This window comes from Vanellus vanellus (assembly GCF_965231255.1).
Source record: "Vanellus vanellus genome assembly, chromosome: 15".
NCBI lineage: Eukaryota > Metazoa > Chordata > Aves > Charadriiformes > Charadriidae > Vanellus > Vanellus vanellus.
The window spans coordinates 7,255,319-7,280,383 of NC_138920.1; the positions used below are offsets into that span (position 1 = coordinate 7,255,319).

Sequence of the window (25,065 nt, forward strand, 5' to 3'; positions counted from 1 at the left end):
TGGGTGCTGACAAAATTGCCATTTCCACTTGTTGAATCTATTTTAGCTTTGAAACCCATCTACATCTCGTAGGCTTTGGAAAAATCTTCCCTTTTTTAATAAATAGCTTCCCTTTTTATCATTTCACAATCAGCTGAAACGAATGGGTCAGTGTGGTGCTGGTGAAAGGCACACAGCCAGTGTGGGCTAATGGCACCACCTGCTTGCGGTTCAAAGGCGGAGGGTCTCCTCTGCAGAGCCTGGCTTTGCTGTCAAAGTGTTTGAAAGTCTCGGCACGGAGGGGACAGACTGGCATTCCCCACCTGCCTATTTCTGCTTAGACTAAGTGGTGCCATTTGTGTTGGGGGAGAGGAGGAGAAAGGAAGAAATCATACAGTATTGGTGCAATCTAAGTGTGTATTTCCCCTTTTGCCTGCAAACGTCAAGATGCGAGGATCAGAGCCCATGGGAAGGTGTGTGTGGACAGCAGCCCCACGAAATTCAGTGTACTGGTTGTACTGGGAAGCATTTAATCTGGCCTTTTAATCCATATTGATAGGATCTCTCCTGACATTCACTTTCACGGAATTATTTCTCCCTCCTCAGTGTTTTTGTGTCCTAAATAGTGTTTGGGAGCTGAAAGGGCAGAATTTACTCCCTTTCCTGATCTCTGGGTCTATCTCTTAGCCAGTACAGCCACTTACTAGGAGCAGTGGAACCTCTGGTAATTATTGAGAGTCCTTTTTTTCTTAGGATTTTTATGCTAGAAGAGTTTCTTTGTACAAGTGTCTCTGGCCTCTGCAACTCACAGCCATACACATTCTCCAGTTGTCTGTAAAGTCTTCTGCAGTAAAAAAGATGAAAGGTTTTTAATCCAATTGCTTAAAACCTTTGAAATTGTTTTTATTAATACCCATTTAATTCAAATGCTTGGTAACAGCCTAGCAAATCCTTTTATTACAAATGACATACCTTACTCCCTCAGTAGATAAGTAACCGATTAGGTTTGCCCCGAAGTATTTAGGTGCTCTGATAATAAAGCTCTGCAGCAAAACTAACCTGGCATTACTGATATTTTAGGGTTAGGAAAAGGGCAAAACAAATCGGATTCTTTAAATACCACAAAGGAGCAAAACAGAGCACAGCCATTTTTCTCTTTGTAGGTCATCTTATCGAGACATCTCCATTTCAGAGCTGGATACTGAAACGGGACATTAAAAATTTTTTAAAAATATCCACAGCAAGAGCAAAGTCAGAACTGCATGTCTTAATTGTTGCTGCCAGAGCACTTCAAGGGAGCAGATCAAAACCTCGCAGATAAACTGAAAGGCCACGCTACTGATGGCAGGGATTAAAATGCTCACAACTGATGTAGGGGGCGAGTACATTAACCCTGAGGTGTAAAGGCCCGGGGTGCTTTGCTGCCAGAGGGGCCTACACGGGCCTGGCCGTGGGGACCCACCGCGGGGTCGGCACCCACAGGCGCCCACAGCGCTGGGGGCCCGCGGCAGCGTGAAACCGAGCGGCTTCGGGAGCAACCCGGCCCCGCAGACCCCGGGGCCGCCCGCAGGCCGCCCTTAGCAACGCGGCGCCCCGGGCGGTTGCTAGGGGCGGGGAGGGGTGCACTTCCTGGCGGGCGGGAACCACTTCCGGGGCGGCGAGGCCTGGCAGAGAGGGGCGGTGAGCGGGCTGGGCGGGGGAGGCTGGGGGGCTCCCGGGAGGGTCGGGGGCTGCAGGAGGGGGCTGCTGGAAGGATCCTTGTTGGGAGGGGCGGAGCGGTGGCTTCAGCATCGCGTCCCTCCCGGGAAGCGGGAGGGAGAGCCCTGGGTGCAGGGGAGCCTGGCTGGTGCTGTGACGGCCCTCTCCTCCTGCTGCAGCCGGGGCTGGCCAGCGCTGCTTGCAGCAGGGAGCGGCACAGAACCGTTCTCTCGAGAAGGGAGGAGGAGTTCTGGGTGTCCCATTCTCTGAGGGTGCACAGCTGCTTCTCCTCGCAGCCCCCGGGCACGGCTGGCAAAGCCGGCTGCCTGGCACCGGGCCCGTCAGCCTACAGACGGGCTCCTCGGCCTCACTGACGGTCATGATTTCAGCGGTGCCAAGCACACGCAAATCTTCCTGAAGCCAACGTGAATTGGCCAGTCGCCATCCCAACACCTATTAAGTCATTTCAGAAATCCAGCGCCAGCTTTTTTTTGCCTCATCCTTTGGCAGAAGTTTTCATGTTCTGTACTGATACCGTTGCTCTCTATTTCTACCCAAGAGGAAATTAATATATATTACTTGAAGTGCTCCTGTATTTTTGTCCTATGCTAATTATATAGTGTTAGGTCTTGGTGCCAGCACAGGACAGCAAAAAGAAAGGTTTGAGTCTGTCCTAGTTCTATTGAGGTGGCCAGTTTATGGCCCTGATCCTGAAAACACGTCCTTATTGGTCGTAGGGCCTGATCCTATGTCCAGGGGGACAGCAGCATCATCTTCCAGTGGTGGCACTGAGCAAAAGCGTGAGCCTGCAGCCCCAAGTAGCTCCTTGCTGGTTCTGTGGTACAGCTCTGGCTTTGCTACAGGGCCAAGTGCTTTTGTGTGGGGATAGCTAGTTTGCTGTAAAACCCTAACAAAGACTGAATATTTTTAAACAGATAGTCAAAATCAATTTCTGTAGCGCAGTGCAAGTGTTTATTACCTGTTTCTGCTGTTATGTTCCAGTGAGGTGGTCGAGTTTGTGAGAGAGTGATAGCTGCTGTTAGACCAAATGAGTTAGCTGGATGAGGGAAGCTTCCTCTCAGGGGTGAAATAGGAATACCGATCTTTAAATGCAATTTGAGAACAATTACTTTAAACGTAGCCAAGTTAATAGGTGAGGTGGTCTGAGGAAAAAGGTGGTTGATAACCTGTGGAGAAGAAGAAATGTTAGCCAAGGAAGAGGTGATGAAACTGTTAGCTGCTTGGGAACAGGAAGGAAGACTCCATTATCATACAGGGACCTGCTGAATTAGCTACAAGGCAGAGCGTAACAAGGTAGTGCTCCCGGTGAGAAAACTCACTTTGCAAGTTTTCCTTTCAGTGCGGAAGGTGACATGCATGACACTGAGCCCATGTTCCCCGGTGTTCAACTTTGGCCTGATTATTTGCGTTAGGTTTAGCCTCTGTGTGTGTGCAGATTTGGGCCTTGTGTTAAACACAGGAGTTTTCTTTTTTTAAAAAAGGGGAAGTATTTTGCTAATATTGGTTCAGCTCCACTGATATCAGGAAAACTAATAGTCTGAATGTGGGTTGCCTGTTGTGGCTACTGTGCAAGCAAGGACACACTACTGTGACTAGTTGGAGCATGCTGTCAGGTCTTCTCTAAGCATATTTCATGGTGTAGTGCTTAAAATGGTAGTGGCAGCTGCTACCAGCCTGTGTGAGAGCTGTTGATGCTGGTCATGTCAATTGGGATTTGTTAGAAAATTACTAATACCCTCAAGGGAGGTGAAACAGAAAAGGGGAAAGGAGGGGAGACTTGCGGAAGATGAGTCTGGAGATTTTTTTGTTTTCATTGTATCCGTTTCCTTTTCTGGCTTATTTTTGTGTGTTGTGTTTCAGGTGTATGAATCAGGATTATCAGTAGGAGTTTGTGCTGAGAAAACTCTGGGTGAGTAATGAAGCAACATCACTTCCTGCTCTGTTTGAGGAAGGGGATGGGCAAGAATAACGTTTTCAAAAGATATCCCAATAAATAAAGTCGAGATAAAATGCAACTCAGGGGTAAAGTTTCCCATAATTCTGTTTCTTGCTCAGGAACTGCTGCCTTAGTGGACTGGGGGAGAGGGCATTTTAAAAGTTAAAAGCAGTTAGGGATGAGCCTGAGTGGCCCGCCATGTATTCTGGCTTTGTGTCCCATGCAGCCCTTGTTTATTGAATTTTAATCAGAATTTGAAAAATTTTCTTTCACTGAAGTACAAACCTGGAAGGGACCACAAAAGGTCACCTAATCATATCTCCTGATTCAAAGGCAGGATTATAAATACTCACACCCCATCCCAGGCAAATGCTTATCTGATCTGCTCTTCTGAATCACCAGTAACAGGGATTCCACAGTCTCTATTCCAGTGGCTGGCAGTCTGTGTAGTTGGGAATTTTTTCCTGTCTTTTAAAATTCAAAATAAGATCCTGTACTTCAGCTGAATTAAAACAAAATAATTATTTATTTAATTTATATACCACTCCTTCTACTATGCCCTCAAATGACATTTGCCTCTTATGCAGTGGCATTGAGTTGTTGATTGATTCTCAAAATTTATCAATTATAACTGTACTCAAATTATACTCTGAGTTTACTGTCTTTCTGAACTGGGTCACATCTGCAGGTTGTAGAAATCTCCTAGCCTGAGAAATATAGAGCCAGCTTTGGGGACCATTCAGCTGAAACATGCAAGCAGCACAATCTTACACCCAAGCTTTAGTAATATAGAGAATTGTAAGTACCAATAAGTAATGCTGATTCAATAAGTACATACTGAGATCATACAGGTCAGGATAACTGAGTAAGACAGTAATCACAACCGAGTTCTGATGGCATCTCAGACTAATTGAATTTCCCTTTTGGGAGTTCCTGTGGCATACTCCAGCAATTCTGGCAGGAGAGTTCTCTGTTATTGTAGAAAGCCATTAGTCATTCATAGAATGAATTGACAACTCCATTAGCAAAAGATAAAGGAAGGAAGAAAGGATGGTCTCGTGGCTGAGAAACTAGCTTGGGACCAGGAGATCAATATTCAACTCTGCCACAAACTACTTGTGTAACTGTCACAAGGTATATAGGGCTTAGTGTAACAGGCTGCTAAAGCCATGCTTAACTTTACATGCATAACTCATTCCTTTGTCTTCAACAGATCTGCCTTCTGTGTGGTTTATTTAAGTAGTAGTTGGTTTTCTACACCATCCGAAACAAAAAGGCTGTGACCACATATACGATGTAAGTAAAAATTAATAATAGTCACCTTGCATGCATGATCAACTTCAGGGAGAAGTATATTCTTGCTTATTAAGTTTTTCCCTTATTGTTTCATTAATATTGTTCATATTTTGTTTGTCTTGCCCTCATGTGCAAATGGACTAATACTAGCATTTGAGGACTATTTTCTTAGGCAGGTGGTAAACAACAAGGATCCAAATAAAATTCAAATTTCATTTCCCTCTTTGTTATGGGGTCTGTAGATCAAGGGTGTCTTAAAAAAACCTGCATGAGGTAATCTGTAATTTTTTGTTAATGGAAAGTGAATGCCAGAAAGCATGTTGCAAATAATTCCTCTTCCCCCCCCCCCCCCCCCTTGTAGTAACCACTCTTCTTGAGAGCATTAGAGGAGAAGGAGGGTGCACTCACAATGGCTGCCGAGTTGGATTTCTCCCCACCTGAAATCCCTGAGCCCACATTCATGGAGAATGTGTTACGCTACGGACTCTTCTTTGGAGCCATTTTCCAGCTCATCTGTGTGCTAGCCATAATCCTGCCAGTTTCAAAGTCTCATAAGGCAGTAAGTAGTGCTCTTTAATATTGATATAGATGAGCAGAGTCAGAGAAAACAGGGTGGGAAGGAACTTTGAGTAGCTAATGGAGACACAGTTGTCTGCTCCTGGGATTGATGACAGTTTCATTGTTCATTCTCTTTCCTTCCTTCTAGCTTTCCCAACTCCAGCTTTTGTCTTTTTATTTACCCCCAGATTAGAAAGTCAGGAGCAAATACCTGAGCCAGGGTGTCTCTGAATGTCAGTGAAAAAAGTGACCTGAAGCATTGGCAAGGTGTGCTAAATGTACATGCTGTTGCTGACTGCACACGAGAATGCTTTAGTCCCAACCCCATATCCTTCTGCTGATTTGCTTTATGAATTGCCAGGCAGGGTGTCCCCTTTGAAGGACCTGCCTTTCAGGGAATTACTCTGGGCTCTAGTATGTGTGGGATTTTGGGCAACAAGTTACAGGTGACATTTCTAGTATATTCTAATGTGAGGAAGGCAGTTTTCAGTCCTGATAGCCAATCGTGCACCAGCGAGTGGAGGGTCCTTTGGTGCAGTTAGTACAGGAGAAGGTTAAAGTGAAAGGTTGAGGTGAGCTACAGGACTCTGATTCCTCTAGACTGGGATGACCTGCATCTACCTCACTTTTCTGGTAAAAGAGCTCCATGTGCTTGGTAAAATCTGTGGTGCTGGGGACATATTTCAGTGTTGGTGTTCAGGCTGCAAGTTTGGTGGTTTGGTACAGATTCTGTCTAAATGGGTATGATGTATTTCCAGTCACAACTCTGCATGAGAAGTTTTCTTTTCAGGCTATCTTCATTGCCACGCTTTCTCCATCTTGTGCAGAGGAAGCACAGAAATTTTCAGACTATCTGGGGAAGGGAGTGCCTGAGGGTGAGGTATAGTGAGAAGGATGCAGTTCATGACCCAACTCTTTCACATTTAACTATTGATGTGATGTGAAGTTGTGTTGATGTACTGGATTTGTGACGCTGCCTCAGCTTGGGTGCGTGCTCCCTCCTGCTGGTCCTGCTGCAGGATCTGCAGCTCCCAGCAGGTAGATGAAGCAAGTGGCTGCCGGTCACGATGCAGTGGCATTGCAAATCTTGCACTGTTACTCTGCAGCCACCAGCACCCATCTGTCAGAGTCCATGGTTTCCCCTGATAAATTTTTGAGTAGCCTGATTCTTGAAAGCTGAAAAGAGCAAGAGCTTTAGTTTGAAGTGGGAAACTGAAGACCAGGCCCCCAATTAAAAGGATAAAACTCAAGGACCTGTTGCTTTTTAAGTTTGCAAGCATGCTTTGATGTTTGCATGCCCTACTTTTTATTTTCTCCATATGTATACTGTCCTCTTGATTTACTGTCCATATGACTAGTTTACAAGACCGTAAACACCAGAGGTTACCCCTCCAGATCTTGGGAATGGTGCTTGAGTCTGGGTAGGATATTGAGGAGCTTCTCTGTCTTGGAGGCTTCAGGCTTTGAAGTCTACCTTGGTTTGAACATTAGAAGGCAGCAGTGTTCACTTTACAGCAGCAGCACACTGCATCCCTGAGTAATAACTGCACGTTGCTCCATTTCTCCAGAGCCTGCCAGCTCCCCATGCGCCGATTACAGCCTTTGGAAAGCCAGCCAAGTCTCCTTCCTTGGAAAGCCACACAGATGTGAACTGTAATAGCCCAGTAACTTGAGAGATGTTTGAACCAAGCTCCTTGATTAAAAGGATACTGTCAGATGCTTGCCTCCCCCTCCATTATCTGGAACACTGTCTTGGAAGCTTGAAACTAGCACGTCTTGCTCAGCCATTTTTTGTGTGTCCTTTTCCAGTTGGCACGCTCTGACTGATAGAAACCAAGATGCTAAAGCAATATTTATACTCAAATGCATTTAATGAAAGGAGGCAATCTGCATGTGTGTGCTTTCTCAGATGAGACTGGCGCTGTTCCCTTGTGTTTTTACAAGATAACTAGACTTTATTTCCCATGGCTGAAATATTATCTGTCATCTTCCCTGAAGGAAACAAGCGGGATATCTAAGCATTCCTTGTTAGTCCAGGTGAAGAAAACTTTGCTTGCAATTCCCTCCCTGGATTTTGGGCTTGGTTTAGAGGCTCTGAACTCTAAGTTCTTACTACTGTTTTGGGGAACATTTTTTTGTCTTTCACATGATAATTATTAACATTTGGTAGAAATACCTGCTGAGTGTTTCCATACACATTGGTGATTATATGGTATCTTCTCCTTTTCCTAATTTGAATAGTTTTCATTTAGTGTTGATTTTCTTCTTGCCTTTAAACTTGGTTTTGTTTTTCTTCTCCAAAGCCTGTTTTAGACACTTAAACTTCTAACGGCTTCTCTGGTAACAAGCTGTTTCTCTGCATAAACTCACACTCATCAAAAAGCACATGCAGAAGAAGCAGAGATGGTGCTGCTCAAGTCTCGTTAAATGTGGACTCAGTTTGATATAGATGTGTTCCAACAGAGATACCCAGCATTTGCTTCTTTTGGCTTATACGCAGATTCCCAAAGTGAGCTGTCAGCAAATTGTAAAAAAAAGTTACTGACTGTTTCTTAATTGATTCTTGTAGGACTCGGACAGTTTTGAGCCTAAGAATTCAGAGACAGTGAAGAAGCCAAAGGCAACTGCTCCACAGATCAGCAAGAAACCCAAGAAGGAAACCAAAAAGAAACGATAAAGCTATGACCGATGAGCCTCAAAAGACAAAATAATCAGTTATAATTACGCTTCCTCGGAGATGACATCAAAGGCAACTAACTACATTAAATGGTTTTCTGGCATTGCCATGCTTTACCTTTCAGGGACAAGGGAGAAGGTACTTATAAGAGTGGAAGGGGCAGGGCTCTACCATAGATTTTGTACAAAGAGGACTTCGCATATCCAGGACTTGGTTTGACATGATTAATGTGTCAGTCACCATTAAAGTGACTTCTGTTATTTCTCATGGGTACAGAGGCCTGTTCTGGCTCCTCCATGCTGGCTAGGATTTGTAGTAAAGTCCCTGTGGAAGGTGGAGCATGGATTTGCTACTTTGGATACTGGTTTGTGTTGTATTTTTTGAAGACAGAGGGATCAAATGGATCAAGGACACCACACTACACAGCTTTGTATTCATCTCTGTTGTCATCTAGTCTGAAATACATAGCTGCATTTTATGGCTTAATAATAATGTCTTTGTCATATTCTTTAATTCTTTAGGTAATAACTCATCGGATTCCAGACTGCTGTAGATGAAAGCTTTCATTTCCCCAGCGTCACTGCCTCTTTCTTCTTCCCCACCCATGCGCTTTTCCTTTCTATTCCCGCCCTTGAAAGCAGGTACATTTCAGGGCATTGAGGCTGTGGTGGGGACTGCAGTAACTGCAAGGATCGGGGAACAATTTGGTTCTGGAAGGTGCAGAATTTAATGCCTGTGCTAATGGGGTGTTCTTGGAGACTTGGGAAGACCAGGTACTGCATGTTGGAGAAAAGCTGCTCCAAGGTGGGAGTCTCACAGTGCTGCATTGGTCGTGTATCACACAGCACTGCCTAGCTGTACTGGTGACAAACCCTCCTGTCAGCTAGCTGAGTCCTAACCATGTGCTCCATTTCAACACAGCTGACGATTGTTGCATTTGCAGACTCCCTCCCAGCCTTACCTGCTGTAGTCTCCTCTTGCTGAATTCTTCCTGAAGTTAAATACGATCTCAGCCTGAGGAGATGTGGTATTTTAAGATCCAAGGGATGGCAAGCTGGCTGTGTAGCATGACTATATGGCAAGAGACATACACACTATGTTCCTTCAGGCTCTGGTTCTTCAGGCCCAGGGACAATCTAGTATTAGATTTAAATATGGCTAGACAGGACTGGAAAGAGATAGGCGGTGACGTAGCCACGGAGTCTCTGTAGGGCAGTTTGAGCTTCCTGATGCCAGCTCACATCTTGGTTTGTTTGATCACAAATGAGTCAATGGGAGGAGAACCTGCTCTTTTAGGCGCACCCAGGGTTCAGAGTGGCTTTGAAGGAAAGGGTTCTCTGGCAGGGCTGCAAGTCTGCAATCCTTTTTGCATACATAGACTCCCATATTCAATTCAGAAATGCCTTGTGAGCCCAGGTACGGTAGCAGTGTTGTGCTGCATGTTCTCTAACAGTAGAGTTGAACAGCACATTTACAGGAACCATCAGTGTTGAGAACAGCCATGTTATCTGCTTGCTCTTGCTTTTGGTGGGTGTCGGATGGATCCCAGTACCCGTTTGATTCTCACCTCTCACTGCTTCCCTGCTCCAGGCTTTCTGTTTCTCTTAACCAGAATGCTGACACCAAGTTGCAATGCTTAAAATCCAGCTTAGAGTTCTGCTTTAAAATCAGCATTTTCTTTTTCTTCTTTTTTTTTTTTTTGAGCTACATGAACACAATACTAGGAGGACAGAACAAAGCATGGGAGGCACGAGCACTCTAAAGTTGCTTTGAGTTCTCAGTACAAAGAAACATTACAAAAATTTCCCACGCAAATAACAAAGAACAATATTGTGCTATGAGTTTCCATTACAGACCTGTGTTCCTGTGTGTGATCTGCAGGGGAAAGAAAAGCGTTGCTACTGCCCTGGACAGGTACTGCAGTGCACGTCTTCCATTTTAATAAGTGGGGATGGTGGTTGTTTTATCTAACAACTCTAGCTTTCTGCAGGTTACCTAAAGGGAGGAGGGAGGGGGGTGTTAATGCTTCAATGGAATTGCGACTATTGAAAGAGTAGCACACAAGTTACCCAAAATATAGAAGTACTTCTACAGCTGAGAAACAGTTAGGAATTAGCACTGTGTGGTTGTTACCTGAAACAGCAGGCTACTACATCAACATCTACACATGGCTGTTTGCAGGCTGGCTTACTCATTGCTAAGTAGAAATCCTGGCTATTGGGGTTAGTTTTTGCTGGGGGAAGAGGGTTTAAGATAAATTTCCAAGTCTGTTCCTAACAGCTTGTTACCTATTTGAATGCTCTTGCTAGCTGAACTTACAGTATGTTTTTAAAGATTACCAATATCCCATGTATTTTAGTTTTTCTTGAAATGTGTAATAAATATAATCAGAATCTCTTTGTATAAATAAAGTTGTGCTGCCTCTTTCCATGCATTCATTGTGAAAGCTGCCAGAACTCTCAGACCATAGGAACACAAGGACATAAATAACCTATTCATAAAAATGATCCATTAGGGGAAAGCCTTTCAGATCCTTTAATCTGTGAGAAATTGGTTAGTTAATACTGTCAGGCATGTGTGTATCTGTGTTTGACTTGGAAGTAGCAAACTGTCTCCCAGTTCAGCTTCACCTTCCTGGAAGGAAGGAGGAAATGGTGCGATGACTAAATTAATTTGCCTCTCATGAGAGATTTTGGCTCCAAGAGCCCCCATGAAGGTAGCAATAATGAAGGCATCAGTTGTTAATAATAGAAGCAGGGGATTAGATGGGGATTCAGTAGGCTGATAATAGGGATTTTCAGTAGCCCCTCGGTGTGTGATTGTAGCTCAGGTTTACACGGCTGGAGCGTGGAGCTGTTTGGTGGCTCTTCTTTGCTAAAACCGGCGTGGTAGCCAAGCTCTGGCAAGAGTCTGTTGGTTCCCTCACAAGAAAACCAAAATGAGAGAAGGACTAGTGTGGTGACTTCTTTAATTCCCAAGTGCTTTTCTCCAGGCTGTTTTGTAATTAACATCCCAAAGGCAGCTGAAGACCTCATTAAGTCACTTTTATTGAAGGGGAGGTTTTCCAAGGTCTGCCTCCAGAGACCAGCCAGTAGGCAGCACCTCGGTGAGCAGCACCCTGCTCTGCCACCCAAAGCCCAGGAGCTGGGCTGAGAGCTGGGTTTCCTCTGCTAATATTTGTTACAAAGTTCTTTCCCTCAACAGGCTGAGACACGGCTCTGAAGAAGCATGGGTGGGAGTTGAGAATTCCTTGCTTCGTTTTTGATCGTGTTCAAGCAGCTCTGCCTCTCTGGCCACACTCATCTGGAGAGCTGTGGCCATCGCTGTCCCCTTGAGCTGTCCCACGCTCACAATGCATCCTTGTGCTCCTCCAGTGCAAGCAACACAATCCCTTGAGACCGACTAATAAGTAGCTCGTGACTGGAGTTCCAGTTCACATAGTTCAATTAAATCCCTGTTAATCTTGTTCAGACCTAATTTACTTTCATTCTCATACACACGCTTCTCTCTGCTTCAGAGAGATTCTGGTGAGGTTCCCTACTGACAGGAACTGAGGAGCCCAAGGCCATCTTTGAAGAGGACTGATGTTTGCAGAGCAGCCCTCTAGTTGAGCCAATAAGCTAAGGTTGTTTCCCAGCCTGCCACAAAGAAAAATATTCCTTTGGTGCCTGGATTTCAGGGAGAGTCAAGGCCGGATCTGATGATGCTTCAGGAGAAAATAAGGAAGCCATACGAGGGGAGGACCTGCTCAGTGTCTCTGTTTCACTGCTGAACTGTTCTCCTGCGTGTGTGTGTTAATTTTTGGACAGCCGAGAGCTGGGGTGCAGGACTTCTCTCTTGGGAGCCTCTCTTATACACTTATACTTCTTTCAGGCAGAAATTATGTTGTGCACAGCCTGTGGCCTGCAGGGATCGAGATGAGTGTATTGATTTTGTTGTTTGTTTATTAATCTCATGAGGCATCAGAGACTGACTGCAGCAAGAAAATGGGATGATGAACGGAGAGCGCTGGAGTACAGAGTATGGCTACTTGTTTGGTGATTAGGTTGCTTGCCAGCTTTGGCACTAGGAAGGGATCCGAACCTCCTCCTCGTCCTCATCCGACCAGAAGGGATGATTTGGTTGGGGAGCATTCCCTTTCTCTCTGGCAGGAGACATAGGCTGTAATCAATGTTTGCATTTCTTCTTAAATTGGCAGTTACTGCAGGTCCAAGGTCCCGCTCTTCTCCTCTGGTAGTTTGTGGCTTTTCAGCAGTTGTTTGTGGGGTTTTTTTTCTGGCTTTTTGGTACCCAGGCCAGTGTGCAGTAGCTGTTCTAAATGTCTCTTGGTTGGGGCTGGCAATTGTAGAGCAATGAACTCAGCTTCCTGCCTCTCCCTTGAAATTCAGTTGATTTTCCTGTTTTATGTTGAGTCTTCCCAATTTGTGCCTTTTCTGTCACTGCAGTTCACCTCCATCCCCCCTCTTGTTGCTTCCACTCTGTAGACTCAATGTCCCTTGCGATTCTTGTGTCCTTGCAGCCAAATTTTACCTGCCAGTGACAGACAGTGGGTATCACCTGCCATTACAGGGACTGATACAAAGAAAGAACACATGGAGAAGCATCCAGGATGGAGAAAAGTGTCCACTTGTAATCAGCCCTATCAGCATCTTTCTCTTCCCTGATGATTTTTTCGACCAGCAGATGTAACTGCTGGGGAAGGACAGTGACCCTCCTTGGGAGCCCCAGCTGTACCCAGGAAGCTGTGCCATGCACATCAGCCTGTACCTGAGCCATGAGGACTTCAAACGCTTAAATATTACACTTCCAGGCTCTTGCGATAAGTAAGCGCTACGGTGCTGTGCGTGCTTCACACCACACATTGCGATCCTGCTCCTCGCCAGCACATGCAGATTTTGTCTTGTGCAATCCCAAATCTCGCAGTGCTCGCTTCCCTCCTCCCAGCTTCCCTGGTTTCATTTAGTGCCTGGAGGCCCCGGTGTGGCTCTGATGCTCCTTGCACCCTGCTTTGCTGGAGGCGTGAGCAGCCACGCAGCGGGAAAACGCTGTCCCACTGAGGACTGCAGTGATGCAGAGTGGGTGGCTGGAGCAGAGAGGCTGACAGGTTCCTCTGTGGCTCGAGTCCAGCCTTTTTGGCTGGTAGGTACAAGGTAAACCTGCTTTGGATCACATCTGCTTTGCTTTTTAAAAACATCTGTTGCCTGGCTGATGTCTCTTGTCGAAGAGCTCAGCTCCCAAATGGGGGATGCTGTGGGTGGAGGGGGTTGAAGGGCTCTGTCTTCCTATCTTCAGTTCTAGGCAAGGAGCTGTGTCCCTAGTACCATGCTCTACTGGGATTCCTATTTACATGCTAAATGCAGCATTCCTGATTTTTGAAACCTGCACTCTGGGCTGTCCCCTTGTTTCTTGCCAGAAGGCTGTCAGAGCCTCTCATGTGCTGCCCCTACAAGAGTCAAGTTCATCCAGTTCATGGACCGCAGAAGGCATCAGCACCGGCCTGAGACGTCTCATAGGCGGTTCCTGCTGCCTTCCCTTTGGCTGCTGCTTCTGCAAAAGCCATCCCAAGTTTGCAAATTCACCCCGCCAAAAGCCAAAGTCCGGAGTACGACAGGCACCGGCGAGCTCTCGCAGGGCAAAGCCGCTCCCTCCACTCACGGAACCGGCTCCAGACGCTTCCTGCTGTTCTTTGTGCCTCTGCTTTGGCAGCACAGGAAGGAGCGGTGATGGAGCTTGTGGGGTTGCGTCCCTCCGGCTCCCCGAAGACAGCTCTTGCACATTGGCATGTGTGGGGTGGACCCACGCCATAGTTGAACAGCTGGACCATGGCTGCTGGGGTCTGCGGTGCAGAGCATCCTCATGGCTGTGGTCCCCACGGAGCAGCTACTTGTCATGCTGCGGCGGCTCCTTTGGGCGGCTGAAGCAGATGTCCCCAAGCGCCAGGCCTCTGCGGTGAAGGGAATCGCAGGGGGAGCAGTTTTTGAGAGAAGGGGAGAAGCTGCAACCATTTCTGCTCCCTGCCTCCCCCCCTTACTTAGCTGACATAAACCGAGCACGGGTCCAAACGTCATATGGTTTAAATTTTTCAGAGTCAGACTTTGGCCTCCTTAGCCCATCCCTCGCTCGAAGGACCAAAGCTGGATGATTAAGGGGAAACACACTTGGGTCTGCTCTGGCTCTGCTTGGCGCAGGCGGCAGCCGCTTGCGGGCCGGTGCGCGGCCGGGTGCCGGCAGGGAGGCTGCCTGGGACTCCTCTGCCACCGAGGGAAACCCACAGCCCCCTGGGCAGGGGCGCCTGGATATGGCTACCAGAGCTTTGCGCTAGCCAGCCATCCCTCTGCTGCTCTGTTAGCAAAGCAAGCCGCAGCGAGGGCTATAAACCTCATCTGGATGAGTTTCCGTGGGCTTTTCTGAACTACTCTTTTCTATTGATACTAAGCCTGGCCAAAAACGCTAACGCTTTGCGTGCGGCTTTTCTGCTGAGCTGAGGCATGAAGCAGAAAGTGTCGGATTTTTGCCCAAATGACCTATTCCGAGATACCTAATTCAGATTGTATCGAAACATCGTATTTTATCAGTCAGAAACCTGACGGGAAATGTTGTGTCTCTATTGAACACGCGATAATTTCCCTCCACAGCTGTTGGACTCGGTGCATCCTTATCAAACATTCACGCGTCACTCCGTCAGTGGTTTCCCCACGGTCCTTTCCCCCAGGGAATTTTGCAGTGACACTTCCTGGCTGGCGCCGCCTCCGTTGCTGGGGTTAAGGGCCCCTTTTGCACAGCAGATTGTCACCACACTGAGGGACACGACAGGTCCAGAGCTGTCCCGAGCCTTCCTGATGACTTCTTCTGAGCCGCCCCTTTTTATCCTACAACCCGCGGGACGCTGGCATTTGCCACTCGGCTCCTGCAGCCCTGATGCGTAGGAGAGAATGGCCAGAATTAGCGTTTCTACCATGAAATATTGCCAAATGGCTCGTACTGCAGGAGTCATTCTGGTCAATCCCCCTTAGTAAATCAGCTCGTAACTGCGGGTTCCCTAACGGGGCTGTGGTGCCGTTCCTTTGCTGTCGCACACTCACTATTTGCAGGGCTGTAAAGCTCAATGATCGTAAAATCTCAGGGCAAGAGCCGTGTGGCTGCTTCTGCGTCTGTCCAGCATCTCCAACACAACCATTACATTATTAATAGTAATCATTTGTGCGAATATATTTGGAATTTGCAGTGAACAAAATGCAGCTAGCCTCAGGAACAGAATCCATTAGATAAAACTTCTTCATGCTTGCCAAGGGGATGCTTAAAAATAAATCTGGCTGGAGATGAATACATGTTTTGTTGTAAATCCACAGCTACGGTGGAGAGGTCAGGACTCAGATCAATTACTGGGCCCAAAAAGCACCCTCTTACTTCGCAGGAGGATTTCAGGAGCCCCATGGAGCAGTCTGATCTACACGCCTGGAGGGGAAGGGAGCCACGTACGTACTTACTCATGAGTGTGACAGCGCTCTGCCCATAGTAACTCTCATTCTTCTTTTTCCTGATGAAACATGCATAAAGGTCAGCAAGAAAGCACAGAAATACCTCAGCACGTCTTCCTTTTTTGTTAGAATATAATTTCAAGATGTGCTGTAATTACTGAGGCACCAGAAATATTCAATGCTACTTTTTTTTAATTGGAAAGTACCCGGTTTTCAGTTTCTGTACCCCTCTTCCTCTCCTCGGGGTGGGTTTTATCGGTGCTATTTAAAAGTGAAGAGAAACAATTATCACAAGAAAATAAGTTTCAGGGAAGAGACTGAAATCCCTGGTTGGGTAAAAAAAAAGCAAATAATTGTGGATTAGACTGTTTAAAGATAAATACTTGGAGTGGGGCAGGAGGGAGGGGAAAGCAGGCGGCTGGGGCGTCTGCCGGGCTCAGAGCTGCACAGCTGAGTCGGGAAGGCACTGAGGTGTGCTGCGTTGCTTAAACTTAAATGTTCTTAAATCGCATTATCGCCAGTGCTGCATGTTTAATGTCAGAGTCCTGTGAGGGCACATTCCTGAATCCGAGCCCAAAAGATAAGAGGCTGGTTTTAGAGAATATCTATTTGCCATTTTAAATTTGCACGTTGGCATCTTCTTCGAAGAAGCGATTATGTCGTGGACTTGGTCTGGCGTGTTAAACGGCACAGTGCATTTGCTGTTTGCCTTCCAGCAACAGGCCAGCACCGCCGGAGATGAAAACTGCGATTGTAGGAGAGCCTATAGAAAAGGAGCTGATTGCAAAAGAGGAAAACAAAATTCACATATTTATAAGTCATAATTGCATCTTAGATTTGGGTCTGGATCCAGTCGAGGCTGAGTCATCCTAACCAGCTCCCCCGGGTCTGGGGCCGGGTCCCCGCTCCCCTGGGGCGCTCTCTCCTCCAGCAGTGGCTCCATGCCTGCTCCGGGACTGCGGGTGCTCCTGGGATCAGGAGGGAGAGGGGACTGTCCCCGTGTCCCTGTGCAGGGGTGGCAGGGAGAAGGCGTGGGGGGACCCACGGCATCGACGTGCCCCCCTCTTTGCCCTACGGTATGTCTTAAGTATAAACATATGAGCAAGCGGGGTGGTACCCCGGGGCTGCCCCACGCCGCACGGCTAATTCCTTAATCCCACGTCAGACATTACATCGAGGAATCCCTCCCTACACATCCCCACGCCAGCCTGATAGCGGAGGGGGTGGCTATGAATTAACACCCCCAAAAAGCCTCAGCACAAACCGGGCTGCGGTTTGATGCTCCGGCAAGGACCAAAGCAGGGCTGCTACTCCCCTCCCGCCACCCCACGGGTGTGCGGGGAGCCCGGCTGCCTTCTCCCAGCCCTGGGAGGGAGCCGAGAGGCAGGAGGGAACGCGGCGGCCCTGCCTGGCTGTAGGGACCTTATCAGCGGGCGGCTCCTCCCAGGGAAGGGCCCCTCCGCGATGTGCTGGCCAGGGGTGATGGATCCGTGTGTGCGTGACTCCTTGTTCCTGGTGACTCATGGATTCGCTGGCCTTCGCCAGTGTCATGGGAAATATTTTTTTAATAACTCAAAAGAACAAGGCAAGAGGGGGGGTTAGGAAACAGAAAGAAAAACTCTGCCACATGGTTCTCTGAAACTTTTTAACTTCCCAAATTGTTTCTGAAGCGTCAGGTCTCACTCAGACTAATGGGGGTTTTCAGAAATCCCCGCTGAGTGGCTGTAAGGGTTGGTCGGAGGGGTGGGCAGGGGACGATGGAGGCGGTGCTGGCTGTGGAAATACAGCCCATGGGTCACCAAAGCCGGCTGGCAGCCGAGCGCGCCTCATAAACCAGCTAAATGGGGGTTTAAGGAGCAGACTGCTTCACCCCATTTCTTCCTGGAGGATAAAGTGACAGGCAACACCTTAGTGGAACTCTAAGGGGGGGGAAGGCTGCCAGCGCCGCTGAGCTGGTCGGGCAGCCCCGACGGGCTCGGTGCAGGCGTCAGGGTGCCCGACCGAGCCCAGAGCCCGTGTGTGTGCCCTGGCACTGCTCTGTGCCAGGGAAAGTTGGGCATTTTCCACCTCCTCCCAGCGCTGGAAGAGGAAGGTGCTGAGGAATGAGGGGAGGGATGGCTGGAACTGTTCCCTTGTGCCCACCTGCCCACGCAGGACTCAGGGGGACCCACACCTCACCCAGCCCGGCACGGATGGGGTGATGCTGCCAGCCAGGGACCGGGCACCCCAGGAACAGCCACAGCCCCATTCTGCATCATTTTGGAGGCTGGCAGCAGCTGCAGGGGTGACCTCGGGGTGTATTAATCCCCCCAGGTGTTTGTCACAGCACAGGTAAGTGACACAGTACAGACGGGGCAGATGTCCCAGCGGGCACGGCCACCGCTGCCCACCAGCGCTGCCTCCAAAGGGCCTCACAGCTTCCCCGGCTTCCCCAGGGCAGCTCAGGACATGGTTCATCTTTCCCCGCTTTTCCTCTTCACGTAAGTTTTGCCTCCTCCTGACTTCAGAGACGGGGGAAGGTGGATGGCAGCCCCCTGGGATGGGCAGGTGTCCCTCCTGGGGACGGAGGTGCACAGATTCAAGTGCAGCACCTGACAAAAGAGCGTTTCTCCCTGCGACGCGCCGTGCCTTAGAGCAGTTTAATAAAGCAAACCCCAAACCAGACAGGTTTCAACCTCCGGGAAATCACTCCTCTTTTCTGTGACCAGCTCCGGCTTCCAGGTAAACACACCAACGCAGCCCACCGGGGCTCGGGTGGGAGCACCCCACCGCCGCGGGGAGCCCCCCAGCCCCTCCGCCCCTCACCGCGCAGGGCGAGGACGGAGCCCGCCGCTCCCACGCGTGTCCCCGCCGCGACCAGGCGGTTCCCCCCGCCGCGGGCCGGGGCGCGCCGGCACAGCCGGCGGCGGGGGCGGCCCGGAGCCCGCTGCGCGCCCCGCGGAGCCCGGCTGCCCGGAGCCTTCTCCCTTAAAAAAAAAAAAAAAAAAAAAACACGGAGGGGAGGGGCTGCTGCTTTTTTTCCCCCATCCGCCGTTTCCGGTTTGCTGCCATATTCTTCTTTTTTTTTTCCCTCTTTCCCCCCCCCCCCCTCCCCTCCTTCCCCTCCCCGTGGGTTCCCCCCCCCCGCCCCGGAGAAGGGGTGAGCGGGGGCGGGCGCGGCGGCGGCGCGCCGGATCCGCGGCGCTGCGCGATGCTGCTGCCGGCGGCGCAGCCCTGAGCGCCCGGTTCGGCTCGGCCCGGCCCGGCCCGGTGCGGTGCGGGCACACAGCGCGGCGGCGGCGGCGGCGGGGGGCGGCGGCGGCGGCCGCGCCCCCGGCGCGGAGACAAAGCCGAGGCCGAGCGCTGGAGGCGAGCGGCGGGGTCGGACCCGCTGCGCGCACAGGCGGGAGGTGAGCGGGGGGCGGCGGCGGTGGGGCAGGCGGGGGATGCTCGTGGTCCGCCCGTGGGTGGCCGGTGGGGGATGCTCGGGGCCCGGCCCGTGGGGGCCGGCGGGGTGTGCCGGGGGTCCGCCGGCGGGGGATGTCCCGGTATGGGTCCGGCGGGGGATGCTGGGGGTCCGCCCGTGGGGGCCGGCGGGGGATACCTCGCTATGGGTCCGGCGAGGGATGCCCGTGTTCCGCCCGTGGGGTCCAGTGGGACGGCGTGGGGGGGGATGCCCGCAGTCGGGTGAGCTGGTTGTTGTGGGTCCGACCGGGGATGCTGGCAATTTGGCAAGGAGGCTATGGGTCCAGCCGAGGGTGCCCAGGCTCCGGTGGGGCAGCTTTAGGTCCGGCAGCGGGGGATGCCCGCAGTCCAGTGAGCTGGTTATGGGTCCCGACAGGGATGCTGGTGGTCTGGCTATGGGTTTCGGTGGGGCGGCTATGGGTCCAGCAGCGGATGCACATGGTCTGGTGGGTCAACGGTGGGTCTGGCGGGGGTTGTCACTGGTCTAGTGGGGCAGCTATGGGCCCAGCCAGGGATGTTGAGGGTCCGGCGGGGCGGCACCGCCTGCCTGCAACTCCCCTTTGTTGTGATCAGGGGCTGCGGGGGACCCCCGGGAGCGCAGGGCGGGGAGAGCCGGGCGGTATGTAGGCCAGGACATGAAATATTCATCGCCCCCCTGCTTTGATGTCTCCTGATCCGCTTCCCTTGTCGTGTTTGCTCACCGGTAATTCTGGGGCTCGTGTCCAGCCCCGGTGGGCCCAGAGAGCTGTGTCCAGCCAGGCTTCTTGCGGTGCCCCTCGCCGGGGCTGGCTGGCTCCAGCCTGCTGGGGGGCTGCAGCGCCCCGGGTTGCCCAATTAAAGGCTTTATCCAGCTGGGACGTTCCCCCATCGCAGCCTGGGTGATCCAACCCCCATGTGTGGCTGCGAGCGGTGGCATTGGTGTGTCACAGCTCCCAGTGCCATGGAAGAGCATTGTGGGTTTTGCCCTCAGCTACACAGGGGTCAGGGTGGGCTTCTATCCCTGCTCGCTGCCTGGGTGGGTTTGCAGGAGCTCGGGCAGGCTGTGCTGCATCCTGGTGCCGTTTGGGACAGGCACAGGGGCGTCAGCCTGCAGGGATGGTGTCCACCGCACAGGGCTGTGTGTGCTGGGGACAGGGGTTGGAGGTGGGGTGGCATCTCGCAGCGCTGACCCTGGCGCGGTCCTGTCTGGTGCCGAGCATCGTCTCGGGGAGCCATGCAGCCTCCTGTGCGACCCGCTGGAAATGAGGGGGGATCTGCTGCATCTCCCCGCGTTTTGCTGGCCCTGCAGAGCACACTCCTCCCCTGGCCCTTCCCCACCCCGGCCACCGCCGCTGTGCTGTGCCTGGGCTCAGGCCCCGGGACTTGAGGCCGGGAGGTGACGGCGGTCCTGATCCCGGTCCTGCTCCTGGTCCCAATGCTGTTGAGCAGCAGTGGGTCAGTAAAGGTCGTAGGTGGCAGGGAGTGGGTTGCGTTACCCTGTGCGTTCCACTGGCTCGTCCATCCTCCTGGCTCCCCAGGAGCAATGCAAAGGAAGGGACATGATGTGGCTGCTCAGTGCCCCCGAGACAGGTCCCACCGCCCCGTGGTGTTAGGAGCTGGGGGCAGCAGAAGGTGCAGTGCGTGGGGCGGCTCCTGGGGCAAGCTCCTGCCTGGGGACAGGACAGGACAGCACGTACCCAGCAGTGCCGTATGCAAACTGAGCTGCGGGAAGGTGGCAACAAAAGACTTGGTTTTCCTTCCTCCTGCCCGGCTGGGGCTCCCCGGAGGAGGAGGTGTACGGCAGGAGGGAGCTGGAGGGCTCTGTCACTTTCCTCTCAGCCGAGGAGATACCCACTGCCAGCAGCGACCAGTGCACGGGTGGGAGAACCGAGTCGTGACAGACCCTCCCAAGGTCCGGCCGTTAATGGTGGGAAGGCGTTCGTCCCTGCCAGGCTCAGAGACCCCCCTCAGCATCCGGCGGCTCAACACGTATCCGGACCCCCTGTGTAGCACATGTTGGTCAAACAAGGGCAGGGAGCTGGCAGGGCTCTCCGGGAGGTTGGGGACATGCAGGGGGACATCAGCAATCTTGCACTTTAAAGCAGTAGCCTTTTTTGTTATTTCTACCGTGGGGCAGCTCCCGATGCTTTTGCAGCCGGAGGGACTGATCCTGAGCTGCCCGGTGCTAAGCCAGCTGTTCTGCGCCGCTTCGTGCTGGCTCAGGATCTGGCCCATAGCAAAGCCGCGGCCGTTCGGTGTCCCTGAGCTGAGGCTGGTGTGCTGGCTCCCCGGGGAGCCGCGTCTCTGTAATCATTAGCCAGTTAGTGCTCGTCTGTCAGAGAAGGGCACCTTTGCTTGAAAGATCGAGGGTCGGTTGCCGGTTCCAAGCTTTGACCCGGGAGCAGCAGGGCAGAGGCTCCTCCAAACACTTCGCCTCGGTGGCTCTGCCAAAACGCCGCCCAATGGTTTTGGTTTTGTTTGGGTTTTTTTTTTTTTTGGAGATGGGGTTATTTACTGGGTGGCGCAGCAGCAGCTAAGGGAATTCCGATGTTCCCTGTCTGGATCGTTACTGGCCTTGCAGTGCTCCCTGTGTGATGGAGATGCCCTAACGATAGCTCTGCCCTTTAATGACTTTGTGCCAGAGTGATGGAAAATCATGGAGGTACCGTGGGGAGGCAGAAGGGGCTGTCCAAGCCCCGGGCCAGGGAGCTGGGGGATGAGATGAGGAAAAGAGCTGCGGTTCGTGGTGACCGACCTGCGCGGAGGCTCTGCTGCGGAGGCAAGAGGCTCCTTTGCTGCCTTGGTGGCTTGAAGGGGACATCAGCGGTCCCAAGGTGGGGACGGCCTTTAGCAGCATGGGCAGCTCCCGGGAAGCAGCGTCGTTTCACCAGGCTCACCGGGGCGAGGAGGGGACGGACTGTGGGGCTCCGGTGCCTCCGAAGTCCTGTCCGCCTCTCACTGCTGCTGGTGCCAGGACCATCACAGAGATAAAACTCTTACCCAATGAGACCTGAAGGCCTTGGCCTGTAACGTCTTGTTTTAATGACCAGCAAACATCTTGAAGGGTAGGAGCAAGCAAACAGTCTGCGCCTCCTCCCAGTGTGTGTAAGGGGGGGAGGGAAAACCCCGAGCATCACTGGGACAAAGCACCGTGCTCCTGGCATCACTGGGGGGAAATTTGGAAGCCTATCTGAAGCGCTATTGTTTCCTGTACTGTCTATTTTGCAGCTCGGTTTCCAACTTGGTCTTTTATCTCTCGGAACAATTTCCCATCTGAGCTCACTTCCGCAGCACTCCGCATCTCACCCCAGAGCCCGCTTGGAGATGCGTCCGGCACTCATCCCATCGGCTGTGGGAAACGGCCTCGGCAGACGGCAGCGTGTCCCCACGGGGCTCCGTGCGGGAGAGATGCCTTTAATCCGATGTCCGGAGAGCAGCTCAGACCTCTGGGTGGAAATAACCATCCTTGCCCGGCCGTTCCTGGGACGGGAGCGCGGGTTGTCGCTGTTTCCAGCCCAACCTCCTTCTCTTTTTGGCCGCCTGTGGCTGCGGGTGGTGCGGACTAACTCCCCCGGGGCTTCGCGTCTTTGCTGAAGTTTCCGCCCATCAGCAGAAAATGTGCAGTGTGTCGCGGGGCTATTTTAAAGCGGGACTCAGAAAGATAGTAGTGCCTTTGGTCCTTCGTCTTTTAAATGGGCAGCAAGCTGTGAGAGCGTCCAGTATATTGTGTGCTCGGGAGGGGAAAAACCCCATATAACTAATTGGCTGAGCACGGCTAGATCAGCGTGGGCTGCGGTCGGTGCTCGGGTGCACCCAGGCCCCCGACTTGGCCCCGTGTTGGCACAGGCGACCTCGGCGCGAGGCTACGGCGGGAACCGGCGCTGCTTTGCACATGCCTCTGCACATGCACGCTTTGAAAATAAAGCCCTGAAACAGATTTCAGGAACAAATGTGGTTTGAACCTGGGCCAGGAACCAGGACCTGCAAATCTGCGTCTTGCACTGACTTCCCTTCGGGCTACGGATCTCCCGGCTGCCCTCGCCGCGGAGCGGGGAGGTGTTCGGGAGGGCTGGGGGCTGGCGGGGCCGCCGCGGGGCATCGGCCGCTGGGCACGGGAGGGGGGGGCTGGTGGTGGGTTTAATTCGGACCTTGGCTCCACGTGGTCTTGGTGGAGCGGTTTAATATCCATAGGCTGGCGTGCGGCATCGATGGGCTTGTCTGGAGTAATTTGGGGAACGGAACTTCCTGGGTAGTTTAAGGCAAAAATATAAGAACTGGGGTATGAGCGTAGCGAGCCTGCCCTCGCCTCGCAGCCGGGGAACCGGCGGAGGTTTGGGCAAGGCGTGCAGCCTGGCACGCCTGGGCACCGCGCCGGGAGGGCACCGGGGCGGCTTTGGGGTCTGCAGGGCGAGGGGGCTTTGCCGGGTCAGCGCCTCTGCCCACGCGTGGCACGGGGACACTCGTGACTCGGGCTGTGCTGCGCTTCCTTCCCTGCGCTGCGAGTCTCAGAGTCCGGCCCCTGAGTTTCCCAGCCCCGTCCCACGCTTGACCTGTTGCGGTCTCGCTCCTGTGACCGTGAGGTTTCGGCTGGCCCCGGGCCCGCTGTGTTAGGGCTGGGTGGACAGAGGAAAACCTGACTGTGTGCTGCAACAACAGCTTCCACCCAGCCCGGCGGCTCCCATCCTTCCCGACCGCGTTTGGCAATCTCTGCCACCGAAAACCTGGGAAGTGAGGGCAAAAGCTCACTGCTGCGTTGCCCCCTCCCCCATGGGTGAGCTTAACGAGTCCAGCCTGTCCCAAGCCACGTGCCCCCTTCCCACGCAGCGTCCCCCTTCCCACGCCGTGCCCCAGTTTGGGGGTGGCGTGATGGGGTCGGGTCGGTGCTAAATCGATCCTAAAAACGACTCGCCACGGGGCAGCCTTTAGCAGGAATTTGGGAATGGAGGTGCAGCACTGTGTCTGGGTTTTGCTACTCCCACCTTGCTTGCCCAGCTGGAAAGGAGCATCGCGTGCCTCAGTTTCCCCCGGCAGTGCCTGGACAGGGAGGGTGTCCCCACCGCCGTCGGAGGTTGGCGAGGCTTTACACGGTGCGTGCCTCAGTTTCCCCCCCTCCCACCGCTCCTTCACCAGCCCCTGCACCATGCACGCACCACGGGCGAAGCTTTTCTTTACGTGGGGCGAATATAATCTAATCTCCACGAAGCACCACCGCCTTCCTCGCCCGCTCAGCCGCAGCCTCTCACACCATGTTTGTGAGGATTTCCTCTCTGACCATGGCCCGTCTGGGCACCGGCTTCCCTGGCCAAAACCAGCCCTCGCAGCTTGATGGTTTCGCAGTGCTGCTGGGCAGCAGCGGGGTCGGGTGGTGCCGTCGGGGGGCTCTGGGTGCTCTGGGGGTGGAAACTCGTGCTTGGTCGCTTCTGCAAAAAAAAACACATGAGAAGGCTGTTGGAGTCGCTCCCTGCTCGGCCGGGCCCTTTCCTTCCCTGCCCATCGGGACAGCTTTAGCAGGGTCCTTTGGAAGGGATCGGGAAGCCTCGGCAGGGCTGGGGGGGGGCTGCCGGTGAGCACCCCGCTGCGCCGGGCAGGGACGGTGTCGCGGGACCTGCGAGGAGGAAGGATGCGTGTGCAGTTGCAAAAGTCACTGTGACCAGGATGAGCTTCGTGCTCCAATATAACAGACGGCTGAGTTCGGAAAGGTCTGGGTGCCAGGACTGGTGTGTGCGGTTGGGGCTGGGCAAGGAGAGCGGCGCGGGGGGGGGGGGGGGGGGGGGGGGGGGGCAGCTGAAGAGAGCCGCCCGCTCCCCCGGCTGCCTGCACACGTGCACACCCGTGTGTGGCCGTGCATGCACGTGTGTGTACATACACTGATCTGAGCCTTTCTTGGCGCTTTGGGGATGGGGATAGCTCTCGTGCCACGGTCTGGGTGGGTTGCGCTGAAGCTGACGTGAGCCACAGGGGATGGAAAGCAGAGGAGATGCTCTTTGTCCCTTTGTCCC

General features: G+C 52.4%; 1 protein-coding gene across 1 annotated transcript; it reads left to right on the forward strand.

Annotated features, from left to right (window-relative positions):
- The first annotated feature begins 3,557 nt into the window (after positions 1-3,557).
- Positions 3,558-8,874, forward strand: MANBAL (mannosidase beta like). Its single transcript, XM_082490906.1, has 4 exons — positions 3,558-3,607; positions 4,848-4,930; positions 5,292-5,489; positions 8,058-8,874. Exons 3-4 carry the CDS (start codon positions 5,340-5,342, stop codon positions 8,163-8,165), a joined length of 258 nt encoding a protein of 85 aa, XP_082347032.1. The 5' UTR covers positions 3,558-3,607; positions 4,848-4,930; positions 5,292-5,339; the 3' UTR covers positions 8,166-8,874.
- Positions 8,875-25,065: the final 16,191 nt, after the last annotated feature.

Excerpts from the sequence above, each read along its gene's own strand:
- MANBAL (XM_082490906.1), top strand. The coding sequence starts at position 5,340 with ATGGCTGCCGAGTTGGATTTCTCCCCACCTGAAATCCCTGAGCCCACA. Across the intron at positions 5,490-8,057 it reads TTTCAAAGTCTCATAAGGCA|GACTCGGACAGTTTTGAGCC; the intron begins GTAAGTAGTGCT and ends TGATTCTTGTAG.